At 52.3% G+C, this 24,194-nt stretch overlaps 2 protein-coding genes across 3 annotated transcripts in view; one reads left to right on the top strand and one right to left on the bottom strand.

Annotated features, from left to right (window-relative positions):
* The window catches only part of OPHN1 (oligophrenin 1), a 52,025-nt gene extending 45,754 nt beyond the window's left edge, over window positions 1-6,271 (top strand). The window contains exons 20-24 of one of the 2 annotated variants that reach the window (XM_053955599.1): window positions 734-1,027; window positions 1,716-1,881; window positions 2,955-3,005; window positions 3,714-3,764; window positions 3,917-6,271. In XM_053955599.1, the coding sequence (XP_053811574.1) occupies window positions 734-1,027; window positions 1,716-1,881; window positions 2,955-3,005; window positions 3,714-3,756 (554 nt within the window). In that variant the 3' untranslated portion in view covers window positions 3,757-3,764; window positions 3,917-6,271. Of the gene's footprint in view, window positions 1-730; window positions 1,028-1,715; window positions 1,882-2,954; window positions 3,006-3,713; window positions 3,765-3,916 lie in introns of both variants that reach the window. The other variant, XM_053955598.1, reaches the window with a different exon arrangement.
* A 6,377-nt stretch (window positions 6,272-12,648) lies between these two features.
* AR (androgen receptor) overlaps window positions 12,649-24,194 on the bottom strand; it is a 38,229-nt gene continuing 26,683 nt past the window's right edge. The window contains exons 4-8 of the mRNA XM_053955802.1: window positions 19,810-20,097; window positions 17,577-17,721; window positions 16,680-16,810; window positions 16,323-16,480; window positions 12,649-16,055 (exon numbers count right to left, since the gene is read on the bottom strand). Of these exons, the coding sequence (XP_053811777.1) occupies window positions 15,900-16,055; window positions 16,323-16,480; window positions 16,680-16,810; window positions 17,577-17,721; window positions 19,810-20,097 (878 nt within the window). The 3' untranslated portion in view covers window positions 12,649-15,899. The remainder of the gene's footprint in view (window positions 16,056-16,322; window positions 16,481-16,679; window positions 16,811-17,576; window positions 17,722-19,809; window positions 20,098-24,194) is intronic.

The raw sequence follows: 24,194 nt of genomic DNA, 5'->3' as shown, positions 1-24,194 counted from the left end.
TTTCAGAGCTCTGATGATGTTTAGGTATAAAGTACACTTCGTGACACAGGCAAAACATGATTGATTCACATTGCTCTGTAAAACCTGCAGACTGCTAATGGAGTTAGGGCTGGCCTTGCATTTCAATGCTTCCTTGACCTGGGAGCAGAAGCATTTGTTCACTTTGGACAGCCCTGAGGTTGCAGGGAGCAGTAGGGTTCATAGCAGAGCTCCTGTTTGCTCCTATGTCTGTAGCACAGCAAGAGGGGTGGGATGAGTGGCTTTTGGAGGCACACCAAGTGTGGTACATGTTGTAGATGTCGGTGAACCCAATGGGAAGAATGATGATGTCTAACTCCATTTGAGAAGGCTGAATGATTGCTTTATTATAATTATGTTATAATACATTAATATGCTATATAAAAGAGGATACTAAATACTACATGCTACTTTCTCTAACTATCATATCTAACTAACTCACAACTCGTGACCCTGTTCTCCAGAGCCCAGACACAGGTGGATCCGACTGGCTGTCAGGCCCAAACAATCCACCACGATCCAACCAAGCGCTCACTCTGGGTAAACAATTCTCCAAACACATTCCACAAGAGAAAAACAAGGAGCAGAAATAGAAATTGTTTTCTCTTTCATTTCTCTCTGTGCACCTCAATAAAAAATCCTGAGAGAGAGAAATGTGCCTGCCACAGGTACACACCTAACCCCACGGCTCTCTGCCCTCTTGTCTCCACAGCAGAGAGGCTCAGCCAGACCCCCAACGGTGGCGGCGTGGAGGCCCCCAAGCCCCTGCACCGCAGCCGCCTGCCCGCGCCCCGGCCAGGCGGGGACGAGCCGGGGCGTCCCCCCGCTGAGAGCCGGCCCCAGCCGCGCGCTGAGCCCGAGCTGGGGAAGCTGGGGAACAGGCTGCAGGATGGAGGGGCAAAACCAGCTGCCAGGGCGGCCAACGGGGTGGTGACCAGCCCTGCCCTGAGGACCGCCACGCTGCAGGCCAGGAGACCGGCGCCCCGGCCGGGCATCTGTGGCAGAGAGGGTGAGTGTGTGCCAGGGGCCTGGCCAGACCCAGGCAGGGCAAGCCCGAGGTGCCCGAATCAGCCCTCCCTGGGCCAGGTGGTGGCATCTCCCCTTGAGTCCTCTCAGTATAGTTCAGCGGGAATGGCTGGGAGACCAGAACAGCCTTAGGTGTGGGCACGGATAAAGTCTGACACCTATTCCTTGTTGACTTGACTCTTAAAGACTTTGAAGGGTTAAGTGAATAGTAAGGTTGCCTGAATCTTGGGGAAGAAAGGAAGCCGAGGAGAGAACAGGTAGTGTCACTGTCCAGGATGAAAGCTCAGCTGCAGGAACCACCAGTTTGTGCTGTTCCTCTCCCTTTCATAGGGAGGGGATTGGGTTAAGAACACCACACAGGGTTGGGTTAAGAACACTTGTCATTCCCAGGAAGTATCAGCTTCACAGTCAGCAACTGCATTGAGTTTGTCCTTGCAGGTCCAGCTCCAGCCCCTGTTCCCAGTGCCAGGAAAGCTTTTCTGGGACAGGTAGTGTGGGAACTTCCTTTTCCTGGACTCTGTCCCTCTATTCTGTCTATTGGCCACTGTCAGTGAGAGAGTGTTGAGGCAGAGGGACAGGATTAAACCCATGGACCTGTTTAGTGCCCCTTCATAAATATCTGCCCTCTGCCAGAGCTTCCTGCTCAGTGTTTGTCATCTCCATCCCTGCAGGTGACTGTGACAGTGTCCCTAAGCCACGTTCCCATGGTGATAAGCCTGTGATAACGCGTCCCCCTGTGAGACCTCCAGATCCACCGTGCCGGACTCCCATCCCTCCAAAGCTGGAGCAGAGGCCAGATCTGATAGCAGGGACAGCAGAGGAGATGCCCTCGTCTGTGTAAGCCAGCAGCCCGTGGCAGGTGCTTGGTGCTGGCAGGGACACTTGGGGGCTCAGTGGCTGGAGCCTCTGGATGTCCCCTTGGCACTGGCACATGTGCAGGTTTGAGTGTCACCTGGAAAGCTGAGAAGATGGCACGGCCAGGGAGGGGAGTGGGGCCACAGCAAAGGCAAACATGAAGCTTTGGAGCTGCTCAAGCACAGCCCCAGGGCTGAGCCTTGCCCCATCCCCTTCCCTGCTGTTCTGGGTCGGTGGAGCTAAGCCCCTTCCTGCCTGCCTCCAGCAAACCCCTCAAACCAGGCACTTTCTGGGGCAGGACAAGATCCAGCTTGGATCTTCTTAAGGAAACTGGATGGAGTTCAGCTTCATCTCATCATCAGATTTCTTTCAGTTTTTAAAAGAGTCAGAAACCCTGCTGTCTTTAGTGAGAATTAACCTAAAGAAAACAAAAGGTGCCATGAGGGTCAGCTCTGTGCCAGAACTGCCTTAATTCCTTCTCTGGGCTAATTTAACTTCTCTTTCTTGAGTACATAAACGCTGAAGGAAAGACCATAAAGGGGATGGATGCACACAGGATTATAGGCAAGAGCATGGAAATAATTACTGGATGTGGCACTTGGTGCTATGTTTTAGTTGGTGTGGTGGTGTTTGGTCAAAGGCTAGACTCCATGATCTTGGAGATCTTTCCCAGCCTGAATGATTCCATGGTTCCATGGTTCTATAAACAGCCCAGCCAAAGTGCTGGCGGGTGGTGTGGGGGTAGAGCGAGCACAGAAGGAGCCCGGCTATGCCTTGGCACAAGAATTGTCAACTGAAGGTGATCTCTGCAGTTCTGCCAATGCTGCAGCTCATTCCCCTGGCACAGAGCAGATCTCATTAGCAAATTGCCAGGTCGAGTCAGAAGAGCACCCCCTTGTGCAAGGCCCGGCTGTGCCTTGGCACAAGAACTGTCAATTGAAGGTGATCTCTGCAGTTCTGCCAATGCTGCATCTCATTCCCCTGGTGCAAAGCAGATCTCATTAGTGAATTTCCAGGTCGAGTCAGAAGATAAACTTCTCCTGTTTTCTTTGCAGGGTGGCCTCTAGGACCAAGTTTTTTGAGACGGCGTCCCGAAGAACAGGCAGGTAAGGCTGGCATGGAGAAGGTTGCATGTGGAGAACAGCAGCCCTGCAGCACAGGGTGCTCCCTCTGAGGCAGAGCCAGCACAGACAGCCCCAGCCCCAGACCTGCCTTGTCTTGTACTCACGAACAGCAGATGGGGCTCAGCTAAAATGCTGAAACTAAACAAAGAGCACAAAGCTTAAAATGTGAGTCCAGATAGAGACTTGATAAGTTAAATGCACCAAGCGAGAAATATCCCTGTGGATCCCTGTTACCATGTGTGTGGGTCTGTGTGATGCAGTGCCTGTTGTATTGTGGGAAGATCAGGTCATGGGTGAGGTGATGAGGGCTGGTTGGGTCCCAGCAGCTGCCGAGAGAGCATGGCTGGGTCCAGCACAGGGGGTGTGCAGACAGGGAGCTAGGGGCTTATGGGGACACATCATGGGCAAAGCCCTGGGCTCTGAGTGGCAGCAGGTGCCATTTGTGATAATATTTGCCCAAATAAGTCTCAGCTTCCTGCTCTGAAAAGCTGCCAATCTCTGCCCAAGAGAGCAGGTTTGTGTGTAAGTCTGAGAACTGCTGCTGCTGGTAGTGAGAGAGAAAACATTTGTGCTATTGCAAAACAGACCCCTCCCTGCCCATTACCCAGCCTCGAGGAGCTTGTGGAGCTGAGATGGAGCTTGCTCCTTGCACTCATTTTTTTCTCTATTCTTCTACTTCCTTTTATCCAGTTCTTCATCACCACAAGGCAGGATCCCAAGTGATGAGAGCTGAGGCTACAGGTATGTGTTTATGACAACAAATCGAATAATAAACTGAAAACAGACATGTAAGACAAATCAGCATTTATGGGGTTGTGGGGTTCCAGTGGTTCTGCCATTACTGGTGGATTTGCACTGCTGCACAGAACATGGAGCTTGTTTTCTTCTTCCAGGCTTTGTAAGCACACTTCAGCCCAGCTGGACCCAGGAGACTTTCTGTGCTTGTGACCCAGGAGTCAGAGCTGAGCCTTGCCAGCCCCAGTGCCCTGGAGAGCCGCAATCTTACTGGACGATGATTCACGAGCCACAAGTGGGCTCAGAGAACCACAAAGAAATTAAGAGAGGGAGACTACAATGGAGAGCAGGTCCTGCGTACACATCTGTGTTGAACTTTTCCCTGCCCTCCCACCTCTCCTCTCTCTCCTCTCCCGTGTGTGCCCGTGCAGGTGACGGCAGCATGGGCAGGGCTGGGGGACACAGACCGCCTGTGGAAGGGATGTGGAGCCCCTGTTCACCTGCTCACTTTCAGGAAACATGCCTTGAAAAGCATGTATGGACAGCACAAGGGCTGAGTCCCTGTGTTTGATGCAAGGGCAGAACAGCTCCAGTCTCCCCTTGCCCTGCTTGCCCTGAGAAGCCCCTTCCTTTGTGCTTGGTGAGTGTCAGTGAGTGGGACAGCTGTGCCTGGTAACACTGCCCATGGTGACACAGGTTGGGCAGGGATGGGGGAATCACTGTACTCAGCCCTATGGAATGTCTCCTCATCTCCTCCTGGACATCCCTGGCCTGGGACACTACAGGCTTGGCCAGGGGCTTGGCCTGAGCCATGGCCACAGCCTTGCCTGGGATCAGCTCCCAGGCAGCACCCTCGGGTCAGCAGCCTCCAAGGGTGCAGTTGGGGGAAGGGAGCAGCAGGTGCTCCTCCTCTTCCTGTTCCTCTTCCTCCACTGCCTCCTCTTCCATATGAGCCACACTCCCACCAGATCCACTTCTCACAGGCCCACCAAGAAGTCTCCATCCTGGGTGATTGTGATGGCCAGCACAGAGGTGCTGAGGATCTGAAACTCACTGTGGGTCAAACCCATTGTTTTGGTTTTTTTTTTTTAAGAACTGCCCAGTTTCTTGTTTGCTTGTTTATTCATTTCCAGTGCAAGATGCCCAGCCTGTCCCTCAGCCATGGCCCTGTGGATGATGCCCATTGACCCAAGAGGTGTCCCTGGCCAGGACCTCTGTAGCAGTAGAGGCTTGTCTGTTGCTCCAGCTGCCACCAGGGCCCAGCTCCAGGGCTGTGCATGGCAGAGAGCTGCTTCCCTGCTTCCTCCACCCACCCAAAGATGACTCCCTCCTTTTGAATGGTTTTCTTTAGGTGCTGAGAGCATTTGCAAACCAGTGGCCAAACATTCCCACAGCTGCTTTCCAGGTGCTCCATTCCCTCGAGCACGGTGTCCTGCCCGGCGCAGGCCCTTCCCACCTCCTGGCACTTTCCCTCTGTGTGACCTCGTGTCTCTTATTGCTGAATGGCACACACTGGAGCTCACGTGTGTCATGTCCATGGTGCTCGCCCTCCCTTGGCTTCAGCAGTGCCCCAGCTGCTCCCTCCTTTAGGCCTGGCACATGAAAGTGGCTTTAAAACCAAACCAGCCCTGTGCTGTGGCAGTTGAGGCTGTGCCACATGCACTGGCAGCACCTGGGGCTGTGCTGGGCCCCTCCTGCTGCAGCCCTTCACCAGGGGCTCAAGACAACGCACAGTGGTTCTGATCAGGGATCTCTGAACAGGTAGGATGGAGCTGAAGCTGGAGCCAGCTGCTCTGACCAGCCTGGCACTGAGGCCACGTGCCTGCAGCACATCACCCCTGGCCCTGTTAGGGTGTTGGGCCTGTGGCTCCCACACAAAAGGCCAGCATTTCCCTACTGTCTTTCTTTGGGCTGCTGTTTGGGGACCCCTCGAGCCTGTCAGTCTGGGAAGCTCCTTGGGTTGTGCAGATGTGTGTGGCTCTGGAAGTGACATTCTGAGGGAGCAGTGGCTTGTCACATCCTCCTGCTTGTGCCCACTGCCCAGCACAGACCCCCAGGACAGAGCCTGGCTCCATGGGTAGGGAGAATCCAAGGATGGTTGGGTTTCCGTCTGACAGTGTGAGAGGTGGGGAGAGGCAGCTTCTTGCAGACTATTTCATGGTGTCCTTTTAAAGTTCTTTGTCACTTGTATGTCTGTGCTGATTTTTTTCCTGCACCTCTGGGTGCAGCTGAACACTGGGGACCAGCAGTTGGAGTGGTGGGGGATGCTGGTTGTGCTGGCAGGGGGCTGTGGGGTCCAATTCCTGCTGCCATGAGGCACAGTCCCTGCTGCTGTGGGGCCCAATCCCTGCTGCTGTGAGCACAGTCCCTGCTGCCAGTGGCCCAGGAGTGACAGCTGGGAATGTGAGATCGCCCTGTGCAGCATGGCAGCCCCCAGCATCAGCCCTGGAGCCATTGTGATGTGTACAAGCTTAGGTTACTGCAAGTGTTTATAAAGTTTCCATGATGTGAAACAGCCATCTCGGTGTGTTTTGTTCCGCTTCACGCCGGGCCCAAGCGCTGCCCCCACTGCCGCCCCCTCTGCAGGCAGGCCCTGCTGTGGGCCAGCTCTGTGCCCCGGGGAGGCCACACAGGGCTGTGTCCATGGGATTGGGAGTGCCCTGGGCTCTGCCATAGCCCCACTCTGGGTTTGCAGTCCCCAAAGCTGGTTTTCTACATTTTGCTAACTGGAGAAGCTGCCCTGCCAAGGCTGAATATTCCTGTGCTGCTGCAGTGCCCGGACAGCGTCGTGTGCCATGGGTCACTGAGACTCCGGTTTCCCTGTGACCACCAATGGCTTCTTTCCATCTATCCAGCACTCTTTCCCCCTCCTCACATCTGTTCCCCCCCATTTTGACTCTGACATTGTTGTGCACCAGTGTTTGCTTTTCAGGCCTCTTGCTTTTCTTTAACAGCAAGCCCTTTCCCAGGAGAGAACAGCTTCTCTCTCTGACACAGGGATCTTGCAGCCAGCTTTGGAGCCCGGATTTCTGGAGAAGCCTGACGGAGGTGACTGCTCCAGAAGGTGTTCCTGGGGGCCCAGGGACAGCCAAGCTGCCTCCACAGCCACGAGGGTCCCCAGCTGGAGAAGGGGAGCGCTCCCACCACACCCTACTCAGGGCTGGTCGGTGTTTTTGGGGTCCTCCTGCAATTATTTTGAGCGGGCCCGGCCCCCACCCGCGGTCTCTTGGCGCAGCACCAGCCAGGTTTGCCAGCTCTGAGAGGTCTGTGCTGTGCCCTGGCTCCAGGCCCAAGCAGCTGGAGCACTCCCGGGGCGGGCACGGACACAATGCAACAGGAGCAGCAGCTGAAGGGTTTTCTGCTTGTTTTTTTCTGGCTTCTTGTTTCTCTCAAAAGTTTCTTTGTGGGGCTGTAACTTTTCCAGGGCTGGATGTGCTCAAAACAGCAGCATTTGGGGAACTAAACTGTTTCCCTTTCCTCACTAGGCCTTGTATGAAGTGATTGTGAACTGGAAGGAGCATTGAGGCACTGCCCCAACAATCCTTGTCTCCCAACCCACAGGTGCCTGGCTTGCTTTCTTACAGAAAACATTTGGATTCAATATGAGCAAGAAAATTATTTTCCAGCACAAGTAAAACCTTTCAGTTTTTTATAGAGAGAAGATAACAAGCAGTTCCAAAGCTTGAGCCTGAGCCTCAGTGAGTTCTTCCCAGAGGAAGAATTTGAAGAGGCCAAAGACTCTAAAGCAGACACATCTGTGTGATAAATTTAGAATTGAAATATACTTAGTGGAGCACTGACATCTGAAATTTATGTGCTACACAGAGACCCATGAAGGTGCCAGAATCCACCCACGTGGCACTCCTTGGAGGATCAGAGCCGTAGTGTTCAGCTCTGTCATTCTCCCTGACCCATCCCACTACATCATTACCCATGTGGATGCTCCAAGCTGGGAGCAACTCCCTGCCCTGGGCGGGTTCCTGGCAGCCCTTAGCAGGTTTCTTGGCCCGTACACATGGCTGTAAATCAGGTCGGGCCTCCAAAAAATCCTGTGATGGGTTTAAACAATCAGGAGACGCTTTGAACCACTGAAGGCCGTAATGTTTTCCACTTTCTGTGTTTTCAGAAGTTTAAGAAGCGCTTTAATAGCCTCTGCCAGTGTCTCTAAGAGCTCCTACAAGGCAGAACTTGCAAAGATTCTTGAAATCCTGCATAAAATGGGCCATGCCCATGAAGGCTCAGAGAGGCAAGTCCCCATGAGTTCCATCTTCCCAGAGCTCCATCCTTCCTCACCCTGTGTCCTGCACACCCTGGCTCCCTTCAGTGCCCTGGCCCCACAGGCTCTCCTGGTGGCCACCACACCATGCTACCACACCGTGTCACTGCGGCCACTCTGCTCCTATGGGATGGGACACGGGGCGTGCCTGGCAGGCCCTGTTTGCCCTCCCCTTGGCACCTGCCCACCGCTGGCAGAGAGAGGCAGCAGCAGTTTCGGGGAAGGAGCAAACACCAGCGTTGGCTGATGTCCCTCGTGTCAGGGTGCTCGAGTCAGCGTGACCTCGCTGAGGTCTGCGGCTGCCACTGGCTCATCCTGGGAGCACAGGCACAGCCCTGACACCATGGCAGGCACACAGGGCTGGCTGCCAGCACAGCAGGGTCACAGTGCTGGCACTCCCAGACCCCCAGGGAGGGGAACCAATGCTGAAAGGACTATTTGACACAACTCGTCAGTATTTTAGGAAACAGAATTTCTGTCTGTTTTTAAAATATCCCACTTTCTGCTATGAGGATAAGAACAAATAAATGACCTTAAAGCATGGGGCCATTTTGGAGTTTTCATGATGTTCCCATGTTTTTAGTTGACTTCTTCTTCATGGTAACTGGACTTTTTCCTGTGAGCTTGGTGTGCCATTCTGCTGGGGAGGTAAGGCATCTCTAAGGCCAGCTCTGGAGCCCGCTGGCATGTGGCTCATCCCCAGTGCTGGCATGGTGGCTGTCACCCTGCTGCCAGGCCCCACAGCTACAGCAGTTAGGAATGGCCAGGGAGGTCAGCAGCTTCCCTGTGACCTGTAGGTCCTGCTGAGCTGTGCAGGGAGGATGCAGGGTGTAGGATGTGGGGTGCAGGATGTGCAGCAGAGGTGGCTGGAGCATAGCAAGGCAGAAGGAGCTGAGTGAGGTGAATTTGTCCTTCAGCCTCAAATCTGTCCTGAATTTGTAGTTCAAGCCACACGAGTTTGGGGCCATCAGAGACTGAGGCCAGTGTAAGCCCAGGATGTGTAGCCACTGAGGGATCAAGTCCAGCATCCAATGAGGCACTGGACCAGTGGCTCCTGAATGTCCCTGGGGACACTGGTGTCCAAGTGGCCATTTGGCAGGTGACACTGGGGCTGACATGCTGGCAGGTACCCAATCTGCCACATCAGCCCTGAGGAGCTGAGGCCTGCTCAGTGTCCATTAAGAGTGATTTTTAAAATAACATAATAATTTTTCACTGTGACTCAGAGCTAGGGATGGGATCAGGTTCCTTGCAGATGACAAACCCAAGGGTTTTTGTTCTCTTGGCACACTGTTCTTCAGATCACAGGGCACAGTGTGTGGACTGCTGCTGTGCAATTACACACCAGGCATTGCCAGCTATTTGTGGCCCAAGGAGCTTTCCTTCCCCCCCCCCCCACCCCCCCAAGCTCTTTGCTTTGTCTCAGTCAATCAAATCTTGGTCCTGGGCAGGATTCACATCTGTGCCTTGAATTAACAAGTGGCTGATAAGCATCTTCTCTATTGCTTGGAGAGCATAGGTCAATTTTATAAAGACGTTGCAGAAGAATGGATTTACAACTGTTCATAAAGATACCAAAAAAAAAGACAAGAGCAGGAGGACACTGGCCTTTATTAGCTCCTTGCTTTAAGAAATACATTAATCAACTGAAGTTCAATTTAAAAGACCCAAAGAGAAATATATGAAAGGATTAGCCAATTGATATGTAATTAAATTACGAGTTCAGATGTGATTAATAGTGAAATCTGAGTGTGAAAGAAAGCCTGCAATGATCCAATGTACAGCCTCATCTACTGGCAAATGACCCACTGGTTCCCAGTGCCTTTGTTTGCTGGCAGCCATCACACCCACAGGGATTTCATGCACAAAATCGACACAAAAGTCAAATGCAGGCAGAGGGTAGAGCTCCAGCAAACCAGATTCTGCATTTATTGGACTCAGAACAACAGCGGATTTTCAGGTTACAAAAGGAACTGAACACTAAGCATGAGGGGCCACCCTGTGGCATGGCTGGGGGCTCACGTGGGCCCCAGGCATGGTTGAAAGAGAAAGGAGAATTTTCATTTACCCCCAGCACAGTGTCATCGTTTTCTTTACCTGGGTGCCAGGCAGGCCCCTCTCTTTGGTTATTCAAATAAACGTCCTTCAGTCCCACTTGGGGACTTGTGAGTTGCAGTTGTCCCCAGGGCATCCTGCACTGCACCCCATTGGCCCCAGAAGCATCTGTCATCACAGTCCAGCCCATGGCACCAAAACACTCTGGGGCTCTCTCTTCCTTATCCAATGCATTCAGTTCCAATTAAAAAGAAAAAAAAAAAAAACACAGAAAAACCAGCTGTGTCAACAATCCACATAATTCCTTTCCTGGGATAATTTACCCTCATGTAATGCTATAATTTGGGCAAAGCACTGCGATTCCAAACTGGGCCAGACCAGGCTGTGTGTGCTGCACCTGCATCACGTGGTTTGTGGGGTCTCCAGGGTCACAGTCCCACTGAAATGGGGACAAGGCATGCCCAGTATCATGCTCAGCCATCCCCTTGGAGCCAGGCTCCAGGAAAGAACCAGCATCATACCCCAAAGTCTCTCTGCCATTCCAAGGCTTCTGGCTCTTTTTCTTCTGGCAATACTGTGGCATTGGCTTCTCTCTTTCCCTCAGCTCTGGTGGAAGGAGCAGTTGCAGACTGGCCTTTGTTACTCCCAGGAACACAGCTGTGGGCTGGGAGCCGCCCCCCCCCCTCCCCCCGGCAACAAGGCACCAGCAATGAGCTTTTTGGCTTATTACAAAGAAAGTAAAATATATGAAATAGAGAACTCTTACTATTACAGAGACATGTTAACAAAGAGAAACAGCATAAAATTGCCACAGAACACCAAATATCCGGCACAGAGAGCAGCTTTTATCCACTTGCTAAGGGTTAATGTGGGCGCAGAGATTAACTCTGTGAGTCACAAGCACAGCGTCCCTCTGCTGCCGAAGGGAAGGAGCGCAGGGAGCGGGCGCTGCTGGGCAGGGGAGGCTCTGACCCACCCGAAGGGGCTGGGACACCCTGCCTGCCCACAGCCACCCCCAGTGCCCACAGCCAGCCCTGGGCCTGCAAACAGGTGGGACACAGCCACTCTGTAAGCCCAGCACTCTGCCCAAACGTGTGAGGACACTTTGTCAAAGAGGGAAGAAGCAAGGGACACTCTGTTCTCCAAATGCAAACTGTCCCTGTCTAACCTCAAGAAGTCACAGGAAGGCTGGAGAAGCTGATGCCAACCCCAGCCTATGCCAGAGTGTGCTCTGTGCATGCCACAAAAGGGGAGACCTTTGCAAACTGGGCAGCACCGAGCCGGAAAAATAATTAAAAGTCTCCATTAAATTGGCACATTCTGACTCATCTCCTGCAGAGCATCCAGCACCTCAGTGTGCAACCAGAGACAACTCTTAGAGCACGTCACTAAATAGATATCTTTAGCAATAGAAAATGGGCCATGCCTTTATTTTATACAGAGATAGATAATTTTAGCATACATTATGTTATTGAAGCATCCAGGGCAAGAGCTCAGCAAGGGGAAGGACACCACAGGGACTGCAGGGCTGGCCAGTGGTGGGAGGTGGCTGAGGACAGCAGCTCTCGGGCTGGCTGGGAGGCAGGTGACACCTCGGGTACCCCTCAGCATTCCCTGCAGGCCACAGGGACAACCCCACAGCCTAGAGCAGGGAGTGGTGCTGCAGGGAGGGTCCTGCCCCAGCTTCACCTCCCTCACCGATCATCCTGTTCCCTGAGCCAAGCACAAAGGGCCTCTTGGACATTTTGGCAGTGGCACGTGGATGCTGCTGGTTCTCCAGTCTCAACCACAGCCTCTCCAAGCAGACAACTGCTGTCCTGGCTCTTGTTCCTGCTGAGCTGAGCTCCCTGCTGAGGCAGGGGGTGCTGGCAGGAGCCTGTCAGGCTCAGGTGGGCACAGGTCGGTGATACCTGCCCTGGGAATGCTGCATGCCATTGCAGCATTTGATCTGTTTCGCTGCTTCTGGCATGACACAGGGCTGAGGAAGCGTCCCTCTTGCCCTCACTAAAAGCAGCATCCTTTATCCCACACCCTCTGTTATGGAATGGTGCCCATCCATGCACAAACACTGCCCCCAGGGAGATGTCAACGTCTGTATCCCTTGTCCTCCATCTGCTGCCTTGGGGAGGAGCTGATGGGCTGAGCCATGACCCAGGCTGAGACAGCTCAGAACCCACCACACCTCTGAGATGAAGCCAGAGCAGAGTCAGGGAATCCACAGGGGAACATGGAGATGGTTGGCTTTCAGCTGTGACACCCAGGGGGTCCCAACTCCAGGGCTCAGCCAGCCCGAGGAGAGCCTCAGGGACAGCTTCTTTGGGACTGTGAACACGGTGAAATTCTCCTTGCTTTATTAAAGCAAAAATAGACAAGAAAAGCATAAAAATAAATGGCAGGAGTTAGACTTTGGTATTTTGTAAAGCCTCTTCTTCCCCAGTTGCTGCAGCAGCTCATGAAAATCCACCTGGAAACAGCATTAATTCCCCCAGCAAATACACACACAGGTGCTGCAAGTCCTGGCTCCCACATTTCCTGGTAATTACATTGTAGAAACCCAACTTTTGAATTAACAAGTTGCAGAAGTTTACTGTGATACTGGAGAGACAGAGAGCATGACCTCAGTGCCCCTGACTGCCCCTCTGTCCTGGGCTGGGGGTGCTCCCCGTGAGCTCCTGCCCCGCTCAGCACTCGCTGTCCAGAGCAGCTTCACACCAGGTGACACACACTGGGCAGGTGATACATGGGCAGAATCCTTCCCCTGCTCCCCCGCTTCTCATTCACATGGTGCTCCCACCAGGAAAGCAGCATGGGCAAATCCCTGTGAGGTTTGGCCTCTTTCCAGTCTCCCAGCAGATGAACACCCAGCAGGACATGGCCACACTCATTAACCAACCAAACCTTCACTGACATGAGCCTGTGTGAAGCACAAAGCTCTCCCAAACTGATGTTCCAACTGCTTGGAGCCATCCTGAGCTGATACCAGGGACTGGGTATCACTACTCATCTGCTCACTGAGCTCTGATGTGAAGAGCCAGGGAAATTTCCAGAAGACAGGGATGCACCAGCTGGAATTTTTTACTGGTTCATTTGCAAATATCTGAAGCTCACACCAGCACTGAAAATGCCAGCAGCCCCCTGGCATGAGGGAGCCTCTGAGAGCAGCAACCTGATGGCTGCCAACCAGAAGGGTCACCTATGGGTTCTGTTGCTGCCTGCATGAGAGGATTTCAGGAGGAGGAGCAGGATCAGAGCCATATCTAGCAGAGGAAGAAAAACCACTGCAAAGAAAGTTCCTCCACTTCCACAGGGGCTTTTCCCCCACTCCTTCTTATAATGAAAATCCCATCAAAAGTTTGGAAAGTATCAGGGAAATTGTTTGTTTTACTCCAAGTATGTAAAGGAGCAGCTGCACCATGATGGCATTTTCTGGACAGCTGAGCTGGGCTCTGGGTGGGCACAGGGGTCTGTGTGGGCACAGGGCTCTGAGTGTGCTCACTGCCCTGGGAGGGTGCAGAGTTTGCTGTTTGTCTGTGCCAGCACAAGAATCCCTCACAGATGTCTAGGTTGGTGATGCCAGGCCATGTCACAGCCCACAATGGCATGTGTGACCCTGGCACCAGCCTGTGTGTGTGCGGTCACTGACAGCCTGTCCAGGTCCGGGCACGTGGTTTTGATGTACTCAGGATGTGCAGGAAGAGGGGAACTAAAACACCACAGGGCACGTAGTCCTGACCTCTGTGTGTGTGCTGGGGACAGGCTGGGTGTGTGGGGTGATGCACATGGGATGGGGTATGGGGCAGTGTGTAAAAGATGGTGTGTGTGTGGTGTGTAAAGGATGGTGTGTGTGTGTGTGGTGTGTAAGGGATGGTGTGTGTGGTGTGTAAGGGATGGGGTGTGTGTGGTGTGTAAGGGATGGGGTGTGTGTGGTGTATAAGGGATGGGGTGTAGTGTGTAAGGGATGGTGTGTGGTGTGTAAGGGATGGTGTGTGTTGTGTAAGGGATGGGGTGTGTGTGGTGTATAAGGGATGGGGTGTGGTGTGTAAGGGATGGTGTGTGTTGTGTAAGGGATGGGGTGTGTGTGGTGTGTAAGGGATGGTGTGTGTGTGTGTGGTGTATAAGGGATGGGGTGTGTGTGGTGTAAGGGATGGGGTGTGTGTGGTGTATAAGGGATGGTGTGTGTTGTGTAAGGGATGGGGTGTGTGGTCTGTAACGGATGGTGTGTGTATGGTGTGTAAGGGATGGTGTGTGGTGTGTAAGGGATGGGGTGTGTGGTGTATAAGGGATGGGGTGTGTGTGGTGTGTAAGGGATGGGGTGTGTAAGTGATGGGGTGTGTGTGGTGTGTAAGGGATGGGGTGTGTGTGTGGTGGTGTGTAAGGGATGGGGTGTGTGTGGTGTAAGGGATGGTGTGTGTATGGTGTATAAGGGATGGGGGTGTGTGTGTGTGGTGTGTAAGGGATGGGGTGTGTAAGTGATGGGGTGTGTGTGGTGTGTAAGGGATGGGGTGTGTGTGTGGTGTATAAGGGATGGGGTGTGTGGCAGTGTACTTGGGATGGTGTGTGTGGGTGGTGTTGTGCATACAGGACCATGTACATGGGCAGTGAGTGCACAGTGGTGTCCTCCTGGGCTGCAATCAGCCACTGCCATCAGCAGCGGCTGTGTGTGCTGCTTCCAAGAGCAGGGGGTCTCTTGGTGCTTCCCTTGCAGCCCCCCAAAGCACCGTGGTGGCAGCAGCCAGTTCCCACAGCCACCTCCCCATGGACAGGGTTCAGAGAGGAGTCCCACGGTCCCACAAGTCCTACAGACCCTGGCCTTGGTCTTGGCTCCAGAGCACTCATCTGCTGGTACTCGAAAAAAATAGTTGGGACAAAATATTTGGGACAAATGAAGAGAAAGAGCATAGCTGGAATCCCAGGTCTGCAGAGCCATGACAGGAGCAGAGCAGGTGTGGGGGCAGGGGCTGCAGGTGCCCAGGGGAGCCAGGCAGGTGTGAGGTCCAAGGGCATCAGGCACTTTCAGAGGTGGGTTCAGCTTTGTCAGGGAGCAGCAGCTGGCAAGGACAGGAATGTGACTGCTGAGCACCCAGGGGTCTGCAGGGCAGACCAAGACCCAGCTGGACAGGCCATAGGAAGAACATCACAGGTGGAAAACAGGAGCCAAGCGTTGTTGGGGCATTTCCAAGGTGATCTTCCTTGGCAGGCCTTCCAGTGCAGCCTGTCCGCTCCGTCGCTCGTGTCTCGGCAGTGCAGGCGGGTCCCAGGGCTGAGCTGACCGGAGCAGATCCCACAGTGGCTGCAGGTCCCGTGAACTCCTCAGCCACAAATGTGCCTTGTCCCCCAGCTCTGCTCTGCTTCTCTTCGGCAATGTTTGAACTTATCTGCTTCCCAGCACCATAATGCAAACAAAACATCCGGAAGGAGGCTGGCGACATAACCCACACCCAAATGCGGAGCTGCAACCTGCTTAGTGTTGTGTTCTTTTTATAAAAATCACCCCAAACCCATCAACCACTGGCACTTCTCCTTCTGTCCCGCGGCCCTGGGCTGCTGGAGTCACAGTGACAAACAGAGGAGAACACTCAGACACTGCCACCGTGAGCAGCTGGAGCCAGGCAGAGGCTGGCACCAGGGGTTCAGTTCAGAGGTACCTCAGGAAAATAATAATCTCAGGAATCCCAGCAGGTCTGCCACTGCCTGTCCCCTTGGCCACCACCGCAGAGGGATTCCCCAAGGCACTGCAGGACAGTAGTACAGAAGTAACAGGCAGGAGATGGCTGGAATGGGGGTGGCAGCACGGGGGTCCCTCTGAAAGATCACTGTGTGTGGAAGTAGATAGGCTTGACTTTTCCAGACAGGATCTTGGGAACCTGCACAGAGATGATCTCAGCCATCATTTCTGGGTAGTCCACGCTCACCATGTGTGCCTTGATTAGGAGATCAAATGTAAACTGATGCAGGTCCTTGGCAATCTGGGAAAGAAAGAGAGCTGGTTAAACAAGTCCCTGGGCAGTGCCTTCTCGGAAGATACATGACAGAGGTCCCACCTTCCCTGGAAAAGGGAAACTGGGTGAGACGATCCAGTGCTCTCTCCAATTGCATCTGAACTCCTCCCATGATGGGGAGGTTGCTCCAGGGAATGATCATTCTCACTGTGAAAAGTTTCTTTTTTATATTTTTTCTTATGCATTTAGATGGACATTATGTGTACAGATGGACATTTCCCTGTCCTCTCTTACCGGATGCACGGAGTCCAGGACCTTGGTGAGCTGATAAAACCTCCGGGAGCAGGAGGTGGGGTTCTTCCTCTTGCAGGCAATGATACGGTCAAGTTCCTTAATGTAATTCATGCGGAGCTCATCAAAGAGCTTCTGGTTCTTCAGGCCATCCACTGGAACTGGGTGGGATGGGAAGGAAACAGTGAGAGGAACCCAGAGAGTGACAACAACAGGAGAGCAGGAGGAAGGTTGAAGCAGGGGACATCCCCAGCCTCCTCCTGGGAAGTGAAAGTCCAGGCACAGGGAAAGCACCAGATACCTCAGGCGATGCAGCAGCAGGTGCTGGAGCTCTGGGGAGGGAAGGGTGTGGACACTTACTAATACTGAAGAAGAGGAGAGCCTTCATACAGAGGAACTCCTGGGGTGTGATCTGAAGCCACCCAAATTCCTGGGAGAGGTGCCTCATCCTGATGCACTGGCTGTACATCCTGGATTTGTGCATGCGGTACCTGGCAGGGTGAGACGGGGACACATGGCACGGAGCCCAAAGTGCACGTGTGTGATGGGGAGGACACTCCCTGCCCCAGCAAACCCCCCTTGCCTGGCACACCCCTCTGCCAAGGGCCCGAGCTCTGTCCCGGGGGTGCCACATGCAGGAGTGGAGCATTTTCCAGAATGCCTGTCTGTGATCCTCACTGGACACAAGGCTACAAGGGACTTGCAGTGTTTGTCTGAAGAGTGACTGCAGTGATTTCCCAAACATTTCTGTCTGTAAGGGATATGAGGCCGAGTTGGAGCTCCCAGGCAGGTGGGGGTTTGCCTGCTGCTGTGCTTGGTTATTGGGTTCATGCTCTTCTATCCGAGTGCCAGCAAACCCTCCCCAGTTCTAAGCTGATGGCACATCAAGGAGAGCCCATCAGGACCTTACAATGCATTTTGTCTCTATCTCTGCTTGCCCCAGCTGCCCAACAGAGCTGGAATTCAAACCCCATAGCAGAAAGGCAGAAATGGAGCAGCCCCTCACCCCACACCAGCTGCTGCTGCTGCCCCAGTGCGTGTCAGCCCACGGCAAGGCTGAAGGAGTGGGCAGAAGGACCTGGAGAGGCATCACAGTGCCCTCACTGCTGCTGGAGGTCACCAAGGGTGGTGGCAGTGGGGAGCAGGCTGGGCTGGGCTGGGCTGGGCTGGGTGGCTCAGTGTAACTGCTCCAAGTGTAGCTTGTCACCTGGGCTGACCCAAAGCCCAGCATGAGGCTGCTGTTTTTTTCACACTTACTCATTGAAGACCAGGTCTGGAGCGAAGTAAAGCATCCTGGAATTGACGTTGGTGAAGGATCTCCACCCCATAGCAAACACCATCAGGCCCATCCAAGAGTACTGGATTATTGACATCTGGTCATCCACATGCAGGTTGCGAAATCCTAATAAACAATGAGGGAGGGATGTTACAAATTACTGCTGGCTTCCTGCAGTTTCCAGGGCTGGTTCCAGGCAGACTCCTGCAGCGCTCCTCTTAGGACAAGGTGGTCAGTCCACAGCCCAAGCTCAGCATGTCCCAGGACATGAGTCATGACATGGAGCTCCCATCTTGACTAGAAATCAAGGATAGAGAAGCACAAACCTGCCCCTGGAAGGGAAGAAAGGGGACTTCAGACACAAAGAGGGGAGAAAGTCCCATTAGGACTTCACTAAATTTAAGTAACTGGATTTTAATGTGATGCTCAGAGCCAGCAGGCAGCCCCTAGGCCTCCCACCATGGTTACAGGTGCTCTGGTTTCTGCCCCATACACCCTGCATGGATTTACTGACTGTGGGAATGAACATAGAAACCTCAGCTACATTGCAAGAGAAACAAAAATAGCAGCTAAACTCAAATTACCATTCCCAGATGGCAGCCCAGCGTTAAACCCCAGGCATGCTTACACCACCTCCAAGGCTGTTTTTTTCAGCATACTTGTAAATAGGCAAATATAATTGAGTTTCAAGGCAATCATGCATTATTTCAATCAAATATTAAAGCAATTTAACAGCTCCAGTGTATAATTACAACCCATTGAGGCAAGGATCTCTGTGCTTTGGAGAGGTCTTTAAGGCAAACAAGCTGAAGAATGAACCTCGCCCAGATGCCACCCTGGCACAGTCGGTGCTGGCCCTGGGGGGCAGCAGGGCAGCAGCTGACGCTGCTACACACTGAGGGGTCAGGCATCAGGTGCAGTTCAGGAGAGTAAAACCCTCTGATAAAGGGGTGGTTATGATAGAAAACATTTTCCAAATCACTCTCCCTTTCCATCAGCCCTACTGCAGTGGTAGAGCCTCAGCCCTGGTGGCTTTGGTGGTGTCTCTGTGGATCTTGATGTCTGGTGTAGACAAGCCAAAGAGGAAGCAGGTTTTGTCCCTGGTTTTACAAGCCAAGTGACTCAAGTATAGCAAAAACAGAATGGGCTACTCTGCATTTAAGGGTATGCAGACCAATATCCCATTGGGATCACCAGTCTAGGGGGCTGCTAAACTCCTGGGAATGTCAGACACCTGACCACAGTTCATCACCAGGGTCTGTCAGAAGGTGGCAAACTTACTGTGCCTCAGTCTCCTCCTCTGGCTGTATCACCCCACACATACAAGGAGTGGGGTTCCTCTTTTCTCTGGTGTCCCCTGAGGAGTGGGGCCAGAATGGAGAAGGCAGCAGGAACTGGCCCCCTGCCCCAGCCTCCAGGACGCTGGGAGGTGAGCTGGGTGCTGCTGTGCCAGACTGAGCTCAGCCCTCTGCAATCCCACACACTCAGTTCCAGGATTACAACATGGAACAGGCAGCATGTCACCAACCTTGCAGAGACACCTTGCAAATCCAGCTCAGTGAACACATCATTCACGGGGATGCTCCATTTACTGCACCTGCTGACCAGCATCTGGAAAATTCCTGACCCCTATTACCTCTCTGAAGGCATCACAAATATACCACACCAGGCTATCTATCACATGGGCAACCTGAATGACTGCCAGGAAGAGCCCTTTAGGATTCTGCATTGCTTTTCTGTCATGTTGCTATTTACCCTTTTCATCACTTCAGGTTGGTCCTGGGACAGGACCAATCCTGGTCTAGAGGGCAGTTCTGCAGGGCTGGCAGACACGGCCTGGAAGTGGAGCAAAACCTCCATGGAAAGAGGGGGAGAAGAGCAGGACCCTGAGCCCAGACCAGCTGCAGCCCTGCCACAGGGGGAAGTGTCCTGTGCCCACATGGTATCACTGACCAGGGGCTATCAACCCAGAGTATAAATTCCAACACATTCCACCACCCCTCAGTTCCTTCTCCCATCATCAGCCCCTCTAGAGACAAGTCCCACGCTGCTACAGGCTGCTTCCCAGCAGGGGACACACACACTGCCCATGGAGATGGTCCCCCAGGAGCTGTGTGATGGGACACAGGCTGCAGACCACCCCCTTTGCACCTGCCCCCAGCAGTGCAGATGAGCTTTGGAACTGAGAGGGGATTTGTTTGCTGTCCTTCTCACCTGGCAGGGCCTTTGCCCATTTGACCACGTAGACCAGCTGCCGCTCCCCAAGCTCATTCAGGCTGGTCAGCAGGTTGGAGAAGGAGTCAGGCTGGCTGTTGTCGTGGCCAGCACACACCACACCAGGCTCGATGGCCTCCAGCACGTTGAGGAAGATGGGCTGGCACTCGTAGCCGTCAATGCGTGTCATCACCAGCTTGGGAGCTTGCTCCTCCGTTGGGCTGGACGAGCTGGCTCCCTCCATGTCGTCCTGTGCCTTCATGTTACCCAGTTTCTTCAGCTTGCGGGCTGTGGGAAAGACACACTTTAGTGTGATACTTAAAAATATATTAAAAAAAAAGTCAGGGCTTCTTGGCTCCATCATTGTAGTAACGAGGAAAGGAAAAATGATGACCAGCAGCAGCTCCTCCCTCAGTGGGCACTGCCCAAGGAGTGCCCCTGGCATTGCAGTTCTCACCTAAGGGCAAGAGGAGAACACACTGTGTGACAAAATCCACTATCTTGTTAATCTGACGTGGAAAAGAACCAACATAATCATCCTCAGCAATGACTGATCTCTAACTCCCACTTAAAAACAGAGAGGAAGATCCAGGGAAGAGAAAGAAGAGATTTTGACTTGACTCAAGCTACTGCTTATATGCAATCAAAAAGAGGAGCAACACAAGATGATAAACTCAATACACAGTCATGTTCCAGGGAGAAAAAACATTGCACTTGGATGCCCAAGTGGGATTGTTCCATCCCAGGCCAGGGTAGAAGCAGGATGCATCCGAGATAAAATCCTTCTCCCTGCAATGCCCGCTGCCCCACAGCCAGGCTCTCCCAAGCACACTGCACACATATTGCAGAAAACACATCTCAGAAGCCAGCAGGTGGTTCCAGGGCTGTTTCCCTGGAGTCCCCACCAAGGGGGAGTGGACCCGAGCCGGGTGGCCTCACTCTGCTCTGCAGCCTCAGGAGCCCCATCAGCAGAGCAGGCAGCTTGCAGGGGGACCAGAGCAGCCAGTGACTGTGCCTGTGCCCAGCACAAAAAGGTGTTTTCCACACACACCTGGCTCTTAACCACAGCTGCTGGTCTGCCTGCAAGGCACACCAGCCCTCCAGAGGTGTTGTGTCAGAGGTCTTGAGGAGTCTGTGTTCCCCTCACTGATGCCAGCATGACATTGCTCAGCACAGGTGGCCTGCCACTGCCACCTCTCATCAAATCCAAACCCCAACTAATTAGAGAACAAAAGCCCGTGGCTTCAGCAGGTAATACAACATCAAACCAGTTGTCCTTGGGGTTTCGGCTGCTTCAGTATATGATACTTATCTCAAATTTCCGTTCAGCTGTAATTAGAAAAATAAGCAGCAAAACATAAAAATGTCAAGTCAAAGGGCAGCTCTGTAAATTACCTCCAAATGTTGATTTTAAGCCTTGTACTCTGTATGATCTGCTGTATGGGCAATGAAGACAAGCTTCTCCATAAAAAGGGAGGAGAAAGGATTAATAAAAATAAAGGAGAGCAAGAGGAAAACAGTGCTGGAGCACAGTGTGATGGCCTCTGGCCATCAGCCACTCATTTGATACGGCCTCCTCTCCCTCACCTCCATAGTCACAGCTCTGCCAAGGCCACCACTAACCCACATCCCCAGGTGCCACAGCCACCCATGGGTTAAATCCCCCCAGGGATGGTGACTCCACCACTGCCTTGGGCAGCCTGTGACAGAGTTTGGATTTAGAAATAGCCGCTGCCCCAGGTCATCTGTGTGAGTGACACCAAACCCAAATGTACAAAACACACATAAGGTTTGGTTTAAACGCTTGGTGTTTTTTCCTTACTATTTAATTATCTAGTATTAAAAGAGTCCAAGTGAAGTGAGAAGACAGCAAGTACCTACTGCATTGGTTCTGAAACCACAGCCACGAACCAGACTCCTCTGTGACAATAACTGCACTATCAGACGGGCCTTGGGTTTGTGCATTCCAGGAACTGCTGTCCCACAGGTCACTGAAATACCGGCATTACCAGATGGAGAAAACCTTCAGAGGTAAAGAAGGTTTTCAGAGGTAAAGAAGGCTTCTACTCAGTCACCTGTGCCAAACCCCTTTGTGGTGGTGGCTCCTGCTCAGTAGGTAATATAAACAAAAATGTAAAAATTGGAATTAAAGACATCTGTAATGTTTTTACTCTAGGATGAGCTAAGCTGGGTAGAAGTCTACACTACACTTCTTCAAACCTAGGTGGGAGGAACCTTAGGACACGTCACGTGACCAATATTGGGATGTTCCTGCTTGGCTGTCAGAAGGGACAAGGAGCCCAGGGAGCCTCCAGGTTCAGCTGCAGCACAGCACTGCCCCAAGCCCTGCAAGCTGACCTGGGGGTCTCTGGGGAACTACTGGATAGATTTGGAAAAAAGCTTAAAGGACACAATTATATATCACAATAAAATAGTCACCAGAGCAAGAACCCCCAGGAGCACACTCAGAGTGACAGCCAAAGTGATGCACATTTTAAGCATCTCCCCTACAGGCACTTCTAAAGCTCTGAGGAACGAGCACTCTGGGCTCCAGCACCAATTTTCATGATGCCAGGACTTAGGGAAGTTATGGAGACCTGGAAGAAGCTGTTCTCACACTGGATATGATGGAGAGATCCTGCAGTACATGTCGAGCTCAGCTGCCAGTGGGACACTGAGGAGCTGAACAGGACTTGATTTATATCCTGCTGCCCTTTGCAGTTTTTATGAACTTCATACCAGGCTTGTCAAAACCTGAATCTGTCAAGCTATCAATTTTGTCTGGCCTAACCATTTCAGTTGATAATAATAACATTACTGGTTGTGGCAGACACATTTAAGAGATCTGAGTCAGTCAGGTCCACATTAATGAAAAGAACTTGAAGAATGTAATAGTAGATAGTGTTGCTGAGTGATTGCAAACCGCCAGTGATACATCTCAAAGGCCACTGTAAGTGTTAAAACAACACCAGGCAGGTTTGTTTCTCACAAGGGCGGCTCATTGCTACATTCACCCCAAAACCAGACTTAACCATTTTTACTCGACCAGCCCGTATAGCAACGTATGGATGGGAAAATAGGGATGAACATTAAGGATGATCACTGAAGAGATGGACTGAGGTCAGCACACAAGGGCTGATAGGTGTTGGCAAACTGCAGAAGCCACGAGGACACCAAAGATTTGACATCATGTCTTGGAGCAAGGAGGAAAGGAATGTCACTTGGGTGGCTCTGTAGGAGGCAAAAGGGTTATTGAGTCAAAGGTGATAAATACACTGTGGGGACAGAAAATCAATAAAACCAGGGTTTTTAATCAAGCAAACCAAGTTGTAATATAGATCAAGTGCTGTAAGTCAAGGGCAGACCAAATCAAAAATCAGGTACATCCAGCATAACATAACTGATTACAACTACTGCAATGGCTCTGCAAAAATTGTGTCGGATTCCCCCTGGCTGGAGTCAATCCCCACTGTGTTGGTGAGACATGGTCTCTGCTCTGCCCCCAGCAGCTGAACCTGAACTAGGACTAAACACCTGAGTCTCAAGCCCAGGCTTCCACAAGCTTTTGGCTGTTACTACAGGAGATTTCTAGCTCTACTATAAACAAAATGAAAGGAATTACATGTGTTTTGAGATTTTGCTCCAGCCAGGACCCACATGATTGCAGCTCGAGTGGCTGCCAGCTCTGGCTGTGGGCACAGGAGCTTGGAGTTCCTCACAGGAATAGCCCCTGGCACCTCTCATGCTCCCTGGGTTCAGGGCTGGCAGAATCCCTGCAGCTGTGCCCATACCAGGACATTTCCCGGGCTCAGGGCTGGCAGGATCTGTGCAGCATCTTCCCCAGCACCAGTCACAAGTGCAGTGGGATAGTGGGCACAGGCCAGCACACCCGTAGGACCCAACACACTAAAACAGCATTATCACTGTTTTTTTGCTCCTTTTTTTTTTTTTTTTCCCTTTTCCCTCTCTACAGTGTCTTTTCCCTCTCTATAGAGAGAAAATCTTGCTTAGTGGATACCAGCTTTCAGGTCACTGTGATCTCAATCAATAATGAAGTGCTTCAACACATTGCCATCCTGTTCCAGAGCAGAGCCTGCAGAAGGCATTCAGTGTGTTACCTCCCCCTTCTTCTCCTCCTTCTTCTCCTCCTCCTCCTCCCCTCCCAGGAGAGCTGCAGGGTTGCTGGGGATGTACCCCATCAGTGACTGTAATTAACCATCAGTTAAAAACAACTGGCTGGAACTTGGGAGTGATTTCAAACGCCCTGCCTCTGCTGTGGGAGGGGTTACTGTGAGCAACCACAAGCTTGCCTGTTTGTAACAATTGCCTTTACACCGACATCCAAACCAAATGTAAAATAGACCAGGCAGAACAGGTCAGGGTGA

The sequence above is a fragment of the Vidua chalybeata genome, chromosome 14, assembly GCF_026979565.1.
Source record: "Vidua chalybeata isolate OUT-0048 chromosome 14, bVidCha1 merged haplotype, whole genome shotgun sequence".
NCBI classification, from domain to species: Eukaryota; Metazoa; Chordata; class Aves; order Passeriformes; family Viduidae; genus Vidua; species Vidua chalybeata.
This window is presented reverse-complemented; position numbering and strand designations above follow the sequence as displayed.